Source organism: Danio rerio, chromosome 2 (assembly GCF_049306965.1).
Source record: "Danio rerio strain Tuebingen ecotype United States chromosome 2, GRCz12tu, whole genome shotgun sequence".
Lineage (NCBI taxonomy): Eukaryota > Metazoa > Chordata > Actinopteri > Cypriniformes > Danionidae > Danio > Danio rerio.
This window is the reverse complement of record NC_133177.1, coordinates 27,962,113-27,974,876: the sequence shown is the minus strand read 5'-3', so window position 1 is coordinate 27,974,876 and position 12,764 is coordinate 27,962,113. Positions and strand designations below refer to the sequence as shown.

The 12,764-nt window shown below is 34.4% G+C and overlaps 1 protein-coding gene across 4 annotated transcripts in view; it reads right to left on the bottom strand.

Moving 5' to 3' along the window:
• mast3a (microtubule associated serine/threonine kinase 3a) overlaps positions 1-11,899 on the bottom strand; it is a 55,992-nt gene extending 44,093 nt beyond the window's left edge. For 2 of the 4 annotated variants that reach the window (XM_021471251.3, XM_073925816.1), the window contains exons 1-4: positions 11,751-11,899; positions 6,650-6,681; positions 1,367-1,443; positions 1,044-1,113 (exon numbers count right to left, since the gene is read on the bottom strand). In XM_021471251.3, the coding sequence (XP_021326926.2) occupies positions 1,044-1,113; positions 1,367-1,443; positions 6,650-6,681; positions 11,751-11,789 (218 nt within the window). In that variant the 5' untranslated portion in view covers positions 11,790-11,899. Of the gene's footprint in view, positions 1-1,043; positions 1,114-1,366; positions 1,444-4,197; positions 4,689-6,649; positions 6,682-11,750 lie in introns of those variants that run through there. The other 2 variants (XM_021471249.3, XM_021471250.3) reach the window with 1 other exon arrangement.
• Positions 11,900-12,764: the final 865 nt, after the last annotated feature.

Sequence of the window (12,764 nt, the reverse complement as noted above, 5' to 3'; positions counted from 1 at the left end):
CTATGCTAAGCTAAACTAAAACAGAGTATAAAATATACAGGAATTAGAGAGTGAAATTTCAATACCTTTTAAGACCTTTTTAAAGACACTTTTCATGAATTTTAAGCCCTTATAACCACTTTTCAACCAGAAACACTGGCAATATTTTGAATTACAATATATTTACTAAATATTAATGTAAGAAACTAATCCAAAACTAAAACATTCATTTACTGAATAAAAATTGATAAAATCTAGCTAATTCAGCAGGTGGTGCCTATAGAACTGCAGAAATAATGGTGTTGCCTTGCTCACTGCAGTAAACAAAGCAGCATGATGTCAAATCTAGTAGAATTTCATAAACTACACAGCATCCTGATATTTGCAGATTTAATTCAGGCAAACTTTAGCATACAACAATACAGTGTATAATCAAAAATGACATAAAATTTAATACCTTGCAAAACAGCATTTAAGACTTTTAAATATTTTAAGGGCCTTACATTTTTCTACATTGATTTACCAACTTTTAATACTTTCAAGACCCTGCGGACACCCAGTAAAAGTGCTCCAGTCTGACTCTAAAATTGGCTAAATAGATTTTAAAAATTGCAAAACTCAAGTTTAGGTGACTTTAGGTGTCTTCAAAAAAAGAGATCACCAGTGCTCTAGTTAAGATCTTGAACATCTTTACCCATCCAGGACACATTAAAGACAACCTAAAGCATCTCACTCAGTCTTCATTGAGCTGTACAGGCCTGGTAGGCTGCCGTCATTTAAAGCAAGCATTAATAAAAGCGGATGGAGCCTCAGTACATAATCACGACAGCGTAAAGTAATGAGGCTACACACTGACTTCACTCTAATTGCTGTGACAAATGCCAAGCTTCCCATCCCTGGTACAGCCTTAAGGGCAGCTACAGCGAATGCAGAATCCTACTGGCCTGCTAAAAACCTTTGCACCCTTAATCCTTGCTTTTATACTGCCGTTATGAAAGAACAGATGACATTGAATAAATGACTAATATATATGCATTTAGACATGCTTGTACTTCAGCTCTTACCTCCGAATGAATGGAAAATTGACAGATGGACTGCCAGAGACATTTCTGGGACTGTCCAGTGGACTGCTGCCTGTAGAAAACATACCTTTCATGGTCAGCATGCACATTATCTTTAGTTTATATAGACATTGGATGCCAAAGTGGTTGTGTATTGACTGGCACTCAGTTGACAGGCTTTATTGACATAGTGATACTGACACTGGAATATTCAAACAGTGAGATGGATGTGTAAGCATAATATGCTACCCCGCATTTATCATCAAGCACACAATAAATCCAACATCTATCATTATTTTAATTACAAGAGAAGTAATTATAGCTACCAGTTGGCAAATGAAGGGGTGAGAGAGGTCTTGATAGAGTAGGTGAGGGAGCCAGACTCTTCCTCTTATTCCGGTTACTGAGGAAAAAAAAAAAAAAAAAAACATTTGTTAAAAATACAATGTTTACAGCCCTCAGTATTATTACATGCTTCTATATGAATAGCGTCTTTAGTACTGGACCAGTCTAAAAAGTTTTTATTAAAATATTTCACATTTCAAGCTACACAAGTAGTGTAACTTAAGTCAGTGGTCCTCAACCACCAGGCCTCAATTGGTACCAGGCCGCACAAGAAATTATTATTTATTTCTATTTTATTTATTATGTGGGTCTAAACTATTTTTTATTTTGAAAAATGACTGTATTCTCTCACTTACATCTCGCTCACTTGAGCGCCCAATTTTAACCCACAAGCAGCAAAAATGAGTAAGAAACAGACGGCTTAGGAAAGTTTCTTTGCAAAGGGGAAAAGGCCCAGTGAAGAACCCATGGACTGCCAAGGAATGGATCTGCAACTCATGTCAACAAATCAGGTAAATCCACCATGTCTGTGCATGAAGATCAACTGCTGGAGATTGCAAATGACTGCAGCCTTTTAGGGGCCATCCTTATATCGCATGTTTTTTACAGTTCGCGCAAGTTCGTTATTTCCAATAGGTGCGCGAGTCAGCACGATTTGTGCGCCCAATCGGCATGATTTTCCAGACGCACCCAGTTGAATGAATCCCCCGAGTGCACCGCCAGTCACGTGACAAGAACTGACCAATGAGCTTCGGCTTCATGGAATATACACATTTTGGTTGACTATCTCAGACAAACACAGAACACCCAAACACAGCAGTGCTTTGTAATTTTATCCATAAATAAAACTTGTATCAGCGATGTTTTGTCAGCTTGTCACCACCCCTACCGTCCCTGGTCCGCGGTAAGATTGTCAAGTGTTGACCAGTCCGCGGTAATAAAAAGGTTATGGACCCCTGAATTAAGCAACGTTAAGCGTCTTTGGCCTCTCTGAAAGTTTCATCTAATTTAACAACAATGTAGTTTAGTTGGCTTTATTTTGTCCAAAGGCTTAGTGGTTCAAAACTTTATACTGGCATCTATAGGCCTGGATGCATTAAAGTTTCTTTATTTAGCTGAAGCCAGACTCCAGTCTTTCATAAAATAAAACTCAACACCTCCAGGCAGTTTTTTAATTAATAAAATTGGTTCCTGACAAGGCACTGGTGTCTTATAAAATGAAAATATTAATCTGTGCAAGAGCATTACCTTTAAATCCACACAGACTCAACAAATGATCCTGAGGGTAATCTAAACAGTCTTAAAAAATGAGCTTCTTGTTGCATAATTGTGTATTAGACACATGAGCATCGGCGGTTTGTTTACAAAACAGTGGCTGTGTTGCAATTTTATTAAAATTATACTTTTTGGTTTTTACTCTGGTAGCTCCAACTGACAAAGCGCCAGTTCTCATGTGACAAATACATCATTGTGCAACAGTAAGTTTCAATTATAACTCTAGTGAATGCAATTAGGACTATTTACTGAGCGGGGCTGGGTAAATTGGCCTACAATCTAAATCTAGATTAATATTAATTGAACTTTTTAACTCGATTACAACTAATGAACAATTATTTAATTTTTTGCCCTCATAGTTCACTAGTAAGTTTTGTGCAAAAATATTTTCACATGTAATGTGCTCAGATAAGTATGCAACCACATGAAGGCTGCGCCGAACCATATCCATGCATTCGACGCAAAAGTAGCCTTAACACAGCAGTGCCTTTACACATGATAGGGAAAGTAATGGAAAAAAAAAATTTCACTTGGGGGAAAAAAAATATATATATATTATATATATATATATATATATATATATATATATATATAAAATCGATTGATCGATCAATTACAGGTTCTGAATGTTGATTTTGATTACTTTTCGATAAATCACCCAGCCCTATTACTGAGCTTGTGATTTAAAATTTGTAATGTAAACACAAACCTCACAAGACCTCAGGAGAGAGGCAATAATTTTGTTTTGCCTGTATGTTTTTAACTCTAAATGTAGGTGGTAGCTGTTGACTTACATTTTATGAATATCCAAAGACCAATCTGACTTCCAGCTATAAATCTTTAATGTTCCATTAAAATAACTCATCCATATCTTTAATGACCAAAGGGTGAGCACATTTTAAGATTGTTAAATTAGTCTAATTAGTAATAAAGTTATTTTGTTTAGAAAATATTTGTACATTTAAAAATGTTTAGTTTTGCTGGTCATGCTTGTAACAAGACCTCACAAACTATTTAACAGAATGCTTAGCCGTATATTACATTAAGTATTAAAACAATAAGAGCCTTATTTGACCTCAACGCCCATTCAACTTCTGATTAACTTACGCCTAAGAACTATACACCAACTATACTCAACTTGACAAAGACTTAAAACCTACATATAATTAAATTGCAGAGTCATCACAAACCCCACATACAGACGGCTGGACTGTATATAAACATTAAACGCTAGCAATCCACCGCCAACAGGACAATGAGGAGCAGCAGACGCTCAGCCGAACATGGGCCACGTTTACGTTACTATCGGAAACAAAAAACAACTGGGTGGAAAAACAAAGTATATGCTGTCCACAAAGAGGTCGTTAAAGCACACATTATCTGATATTTCACTAGTTATTTCGTATTTTAACAGTCTACATTACCAAGCACATTTCTGGCGGCTGCGCCTGTGGAATTTTTTCAAGTTGAGGCAAGTTTTGCGGACAAACACTGATAAATAACCACAATGAAAACATACTGTAATATGTCCCATTACCTCTTGGGTCGTTTGACTAAACCTCCTGAGACGAATTGACTTTTATAACTTGGACACACCGTCCAGTAATTCCGATCAGACATGATGGTGTTGGTGTTGGTCTTCGTTATGCCCGCAGTTCACAGATCCTCATGGAAGATTTACCGCAGCATTGCGACGCGTAAAAGCACCGAAGACGCCTAACGTTAATGTAATTCCCGGACGAACTCCATGTAGACACGGACTCCATAGCATGCAGTATGGTGGAGCAGACAGAAAGAGCCTTAAGTACAGCACAGCCGATGCCATCACCGCGTTATTTTCTCACAAGTGACACATTGCCACATTGCTTTGGAAAAGGCCATCGCCTGGTTATACTCGAGTCCTGTCACGGCGAAACAGACGCGGCTTAAAGGTAACGTTACCGCAAACACAACTGTAACCGCTTCAAGTTTAGGGCAACAATAAAAGAAAAGCGGGTGCGCGGACTGGAGGAAGTTGTCATAGAGTGTGAGTCAAAGAAGGGGTTATGGAGGGGTTTGAACGTCACCGTGCCGGGCAAATAAACCCGCCTCCTTGAACTCAGCATGCGGAGAGTGTCCCATACTGGTAAAGCAGTGTAATAGGTTAACAATGCTGCATATGGTTGTCAAAAGTCCCAAACTTTCTGGGATCCTTTCCTCTTATATGGATTTAAGACTAATGTGTGTCCAAACCGAAAATGGGGTTTCAAACATTTGTATTTAGGCTATATATTTGACTAAGCAAGTATATTGACTATCATGGATTTTTAAAAATGTTTTATTTAGATGTTTATTTCATACATTTCCACATTTACTTACAGATTTGATGCCCAGAGCTTTTTTCATTGGATATACAAAACAATTAGAACAATTGTTTAAAAACTATATGCAAATGAAACTAAGGATGGTACATTTCAAACTTTGAGTGTTTAAATTTACATTTTTACCAGTATTTACAGAAGACACCTACTAAAATGTCATATACAGATAAAACTTTGTCAGGCTAATTTATGACATAGATCATTTGAAGACATATTAAAAACACCTTTAGGGATCACAATGCAGCCCTAAAATATTAGTGCAATGTTATATTCATTATATGTTATACCACTACACTTAAACAAACCAGGTTTTCCATTAACCACAAACCACTGTCAGCAAAAAAAAATGTAATCATACAAAATATTTTAAGATGTACTTTGATTGGTTATTACTTTTTACTTACTCCCAGGACCGTTTATATCAAAGTTGATATTTAGCCGCATTATGTTGGTGTTTCATAATATTTCATTTTTACAAGGTGAGTCATTAGCCTAACATTCGACCACCAACCTGGAGGACCAGGGCATTCACTCGAACCGGTGACCTTCTTGCTGTGATGCAGCAGCACTGCACCACCATGCCGCCCATTACTTGTTCATTCATTTTCTTTTTCATCAGGGGTCGCCACAGCGGAATGAACAGCCAACTTATCCAGCTGTTGTTTTACGCAGTCGATGGGAAACACCCACACACTCTTGCACACACTACGGGCAATTTAGTTTATTCAATTAACCTATACCACATGTCTTTGGACTGTGGGGGAAACTGGAGCACCATTAACACTATGCCAACACGGGGAAAACATGAATAACTCCACACAGAAATGCCAGCTGACTTAGCCGGGGCTCAAACCAGCGACCTTCTTGCTGTGAGGCAATTGTGCTACCCATTGCGCCACCGTGCTGCCCCCATTTTTTACGCTTGCATATTTTAAAAAGCAATGGTCAGAAGTATTTAGCTTCATTTTTACAAAATACATCTGTTAGGCTGAATTATTTAAGCCTTATTTTTGCATTAGACATAACAGTAACCTTATGCATTTAATATGCTTTCTGTACATATAAAGTGCATTTTCTAAGGTCAATGTCAGTGATTAATAATAAATAGAAAATTTTATATAATACAAAATCTAAAAATCTAAAAATCTAAAAATATCACATTATCATAAATATTTTATATTATGAACTGATATAGACAGATAAATATTTACAGAAAACACACTTTTATTGCATTTTTATTTTTGACAAATGATTTAATGCAATAACCTTTCTTAAAAGCTTTTTAGATCAATACAAGCGGACATGTAAAAACAAGTTTACAAATTTCATATTTATTCAAATTCACACAATTAAAAAAAAAAATGTTAGCTTTCTAAACCTTTCAATAGAGACCAACTTAATAGTTTTAGATAAATTGTATTTGGTTTAATTGAAGTGATATTTCAGTTATCAACAAAAGACATAAATTACTTGTAACAGACCTTTTAAACAAATTTATTCTGGTGATTTTAAGTGGTGCATGGTGAGAAATGCCAGTATAGAAATGTCCAAATTGAAAGTAAAGACTAATATGATTGCTAATAAAATCTCAGTTACCATATTTTGTAAAGTAAAAATAAAAGTACTCACATATTTCCTCTCCGTGGAAGGCTCAGTTCCTTCTGAAAAGGGATAAAGATTAAGTTAATATAAAATAAGAAGAAGAAAACCTCCAGTCACTGTTACCATGCAAAACACACTTATAAACAAGTGGCCTGGGTTATTTTATAAGCAAAGTATTCGGCAACCAATTCTGCATTTAGCATTTATACAAAGTAGAGAGACCTTGTACAGTATTTCTAGTGAATTGAATTAGTTAAAGGAGTTATGCCATTATCATACTCGCACTATAATTTACTGAACTAAACTAGAGCCTTGACCTTTGTGGCAATGCCTTTCAACAGCTGAATTAAATTTGTAATAGTGTTAATAAGAGTTTTAAATCAGAAACTAATCCTCCAGTACAAATGAAACCTTTTTCCTTTTTAAAAGAATGTTTTGAGTTTAAAAACAACTATAAAGTCTAATATAAGCATCCACATCATCACACAATATAGATCTGTTTATGATGGCTGACTGCTGAAGTTAATGTTGCTGAAAGCGTTCATCTCAGTCATTATTATTATAGCTCTACGTTTGCTCCAATATTCTTTTGAAATTATTATTATTTTTTTTTACTTTACCTTTATTGTTATTACTACACTCTACATTAAGACAAAATATGAATGAATTCAAATTTTGGGTTAAATTCTGTCCTAAAAATGTAATTGATTAAAAAGATGAACCAAGTTGCTGTTTTTGTCCCCAAATTGGGTTAAAAATACTGCAGCATTTTTTAGTTATCAGGTGTGAGAAGGCCTTTAATCTAAAGTCTGACCCACATAAATGTGACAAATTAAAATAGAGCCAGTTTGGCACGTATTTCTGGATTTTATGAAACTTGTCAGTTTTATTGTCACTGACTTTTGATGGATTCATTCTAAAACTTTAACAGTCTAAAGTTGTTTTAACCCAGATTTGGACAAACCCAACTGTTGGATTAAATTTCAAAATTACCAGTGGTTGAGTTGTTATTATTATATATATATATATATATTATTTTTAATATATGGGCACATTTTACCCATATTTGGACTAAAACAACCCCGGCAATTATAGAGTTAAGGGCTTAAATCATAATCAATATAATAAAATGATGATATAACCTCATAAAACTCTGCCAAGGTCCTAGCCGGTTCAGAAAACTGAAGCTTTCAATGTCTCTTTGTCCCTTCTTGGCTGGGGAATCACTGTCAGTGGGCTGAGGGCCACTGAATATTTGGATGAACTTCTGAAAGATTAATCAGGATGGATGAGGCCAAACCAATGCATCATTAGTTAAGGCTCGAGTGTGTGATAATATTGTAAGCATGGTAAAAAAGTATTTTTTTTTTCCAAAAGCTTCATGTTTCAGCTTTTGATAATGCTCAGAGCAAGTGGAAACCAAGTCCTGTAAAACCACTAGCAGGATGCCTATCATTACATTACTAGGATACGCTCACATAATGTTCTGTCTTTGGATATAAATCTGCCAGTTTTAAGTTTAGGAGATGTTTGTGTCAGCACTCATCATTTTATTTCATAAGGGTGAGTTTTGGCGTTTACAGGGCTTTCATGTCCCAAAGGGGCTGGTCAATCTAGAATGAGTGCAGTGGCATTTAATGAGTGTCTTGTAAATGACCGATAACAAAGGTTGTCTTGTTGATTCTCCAACCCTTTCATGCTCAACCAATGTTTATACTTTTTGAAAGAAGATCTGCAGCTTTTGCACAACTTTATTTTTTTGACTATTATTTACTTTTTATTTGTTTGTTTATCTACAGTATGCCAATATAATACCAGTACTTTTTATAATTTTTTAAATAAGACATCACAAATTTAAGTAATATTATACTAAGTATATTAAACTAAAAGCACTTTAAATCAATTTGAATTGTTTAACTTAAAAAAGATAAGTTTAAACAATGTTAAAGTAAACAAACATTACGTTTTGATCATTTTTTTTTCAAAGTACAGGCCAATATTTGTAACTTGCTCACTTTTGTGAATTATTGTCTTCAAAATTGTTTCATATCAGCAAAGTTCTTATAAATTGCAGTGTAAATATTTTTGTCGTGTTAAATTAGTTTAGATAGTTTAAAATTGATCAAAATTATGGCCAATAAATATCTGTGGCCATTACATTCATTCATTAATTTTCTTTTCCGCTTAGTCCCTTTATTAATACGGGGTCACTGAATTGAAGTTTGGCTTTATAATAAAAATGAAAAATCTTCCATATTCAACAAATATGCAATAATAATATCCCCAATGTTGATATAATATATGTCTTGTCAAAAACAAAGCTCTAAAACATGATAGATTGGACAGTTCATGCTGTATGCGGTTGAGAATGATGCAACAGTATCTCTGTGTAACAGGTTAGACCTGACATGTGTTTACAGAACATCAGTAAAAATTTGCACTCAATGATTACAGTAGAGGGCATGCAATCAACTTCTAAACACAAAATGAAATTTTAGAACAGAAGTAAAAGCACAACCATTTATGACCTTCCTCTTAAAGAATCTGTAGAAAATGTAATTCAGTGAAGAAACACATTATTTATTTTCATTCATTCATTCATTTTTCTTCGGCTCAGTCCTTTTATTCATCAAGAGTCGCCACAGCGGAATGAACTGCCAACTTATCCAGCATATGTTTTACACAGCGTATGCCTTTCAAGCTGCAACCCAGTACTTGAAAACATCCATAAAATGGCCAAGCCAGAACTAGGCATGGGACGATAACCGTGTTCAAGGTATACCGCGGTTTGGAAAAGTCAATGTTTTAAAACTGTCAAAATTTTCTGCAATACTGTTCCTAAGGTATGAGTAATATTTTTTATTTACATTTTTGTTTTTTAAGGCAATAGTATCATCAACAGAAAATATACCCAAAGATGCCATTAAATTGTAAAAAAAATATATATATATATATGTGTTTTTGAAACAGATGAAGACAGCAAAAGTCAATAATTAATTTGAATTATTTAGCCTGACATGTTTACTGCTCCAAAATATTTTAAATGTTTTCCAAATTAAAATATATTGTGTACAAAGGGGGAAAAGTTTTTTTTTAACCCAGACGTTTAAAAAGAATATATTTTAGAGCAGTAATCTCAATACCGTGATACCATGAAACCGTGATATTTATATCCAAGGTTATAATACAGTCCGAATCTTATACCAGCCAATGCCTAGCCAGAACTCGAACCAGCAACCTTCTTACTGTGAGGCGACAGTCCTAACCACTGAGCCACTGTGTTTTATAATGGTGAATCTGGTTTATTTGCCAGATGGGAAAGATTGCAACTTTTTCTAGATCAACTGCTCCCACAAAGACTGAACTAAATGGGACACACACACACACACACACACACACACACACACACACACACACACACATGAGAACATATGGATTTTCTATAGATTTTCTATCTGCTAGTTATAAATAGTATAACCTAACCCAAAACTACACTGTGTCCTTAAATACCACTTTCTACATTTTACAAATATATGTAAAAAGCATACTTAATTGTTATATTGTTTTTGAAATGAAGAGATTGTCAAAAGGAGATTTTGCAAGTTTTACCTAATTCTAGGAACAAAACTAGTAACAGCTCAATAGGGCAAATATTTAATCAGCCAATTACATGGCAGCATCCCAAGTGCAGGATGTAGACGTGGTCAAGACCGTATGCTCAAGGTCAAGCTGACCCTCAGAAGAAAGTGGGACATTTTCAAATACATGTTTAGTGAGAAAAAGAGAAAATGTCAAGCGAGTGGCATTTCTGTTTGTGAAAATGCCTTGTTGATCCCAAAAGTGTCCTGCAGGTTTACTATTTTTTTAACAACAGCACTCTTTGTATTTTACATTGATATACACAGCTAAATTAAAATAAATGTCACAAATTTTTTTTTTTTTTTTTTTTTTTAGCTTTTTTTCAGTGATAATACATTTTAACCAATTTTTGGTTCCACAAAGAAGTGATAAGATGATAGGTGATCTTAAAAGAGCATTTTTTCTGTTAATTTTTTTTTTTTTAATAATCTAAAGAACATTTTGTGGAATGAACAGTCAAACATGGGGATGTTATATAAAAAAATTAAGACACTATATTTGTCTATACACTATATTTACATATACAGTGCTCAGCATTGAGTGCACCCCATTCTGAAAGTGAATATCTTTATCCATTGCTCAGTGAATATAGGCAATGGATTTTGGTGCATTTAAACAAAACAGATTTATTAAATAGATATATTTATTAATATAATATTTTAGTCACCAAACATATTTAGAAACTGAAAGATAATACAATTAAATTCAAGCAAAATATTGCAAAAAAAAATCTATTTTAAAACATTTTTTGCTTCTCTTGATTTTTCCTCTTTTTAAATTTTGTTTTTAATATTTTTCTATAACATATAAATTTGGCTGCACTCGTTTTTAGACCATAATCATAAGTTATTTTGTTAGATAAGCTCCAGATTTGGCTTCAGAACTGACTAATCTAATGTATAAGCACAAACATAATAATAAAAATAATAATAAAAATATGAATTTAAAAAATAAACGTATATATGCTGAGCACTATACAAATTAATAAGCACCATTAGAGAAAATAAAATAAATAACATGCACGAAAAAACAACATGCACACAAACATTTCATCGGGAGCATCGTGCATCAAGGAGAAAAGACCCGTCTTTCCATCATAAACAGGGCATAACAAATGCCATAATCACCATGGCAACTGCTGCTGAAACGTGTTGACTTCATCTGGCTTTGTAAAAATGAAAACGGGCATAAAACAGCATTTTTATTTAATGTTACGGATATGAAAACATATTTATAAGGCATGTAAACAAAAGAGTTTATTTTCAACGCTCCTCGTCACGTCAATCCAAGCCATTTAAAACACTACTATACTATTTTCTCAACAATGTGTACAAACAAACGGATTAACGCATGATATTAATAAGTGAAACCAACAAAGATACAAAAAAGAAACATATCACATGCTGACTGATACTCCTGAACCACTGGCTTTATATTTCATATCATCTACTAAATTAATAAAACTTGACTCGCGCACAGTCACTCTTACCTGCAGACCACGCCGCCGAAGTATATTTGGCTCATCCATTATGCGTATTCTTGTAGGTTTCCAGTAGTTAATTTAACCCATCTCGCAGTGATGCATGTGTTTGACTCATGAGATCTCTAACCGAGTTTCTAGTCACCCAGTCCATCCCTGAGGCAGCGAGCTCGCTGTCACCTGACTAGAGGATGAGAGAGAGTCTGCGAGCAACCAATCACAACACGCCAATCTGTGCAATTAAGGCGGAGGCGACGTCAGTCGGGTTGTTGTTGTGTCGAGAAGTGTAGTCTACAATGTGAATCTGGATGTAAGTATTTCGTTTGTTTTTCAAAAAAGTATTTGATAAAGCACATTTCTTCTGTGTAAAACAACTGTCTTATCATCCCATTTAGATGAATAGCATCGTGCTTTATGTAATGATATGCAAATGAGACATTACAACTATTGGATAAATTGTGAACTGAATAACGCGATTGTCCAATCAGAACTCCGTATCCTATTATAAGAGACACAAGGGTAAAAAAAAAATGTTCGAATTTTGATTATTTATAAAATGTGTTACGTATTTTCATAGATCACAAAAGGTATACATAACAATACAGTAGGCTATTTTCTGTAAAAAGATGTCTTATGTCGACAAAAATCATGATTTCTTTATGTCAGAATTAGTCAGTGTATTTAACATGTATCATGTAATCAAAATATTTTATCTACATTTTCTTTTGCCAGTTTTTTTTATTATGATTGTTTGTGTTTATTCAACGTGGAAATAGCAATAATATTCATACTCATACTCACTTTGCAAATTGTTTTCATGACAGTACATAAAAAATATAATAAAATAATATGATATGATAAGAAAATACAATTTTCCAACACCTCACATCAAGAAGGTCGCTGGTTCGAATCGCATCTGGGCCAGTTGGAATTTCTGTGTGGAGTTTGCATGTTCTCCCTGTGTTGGCGTGGGTTTCCTCCAGGTGCTCTGGTTTCCCCTACAGTCCAAACAGATGTGCTTTA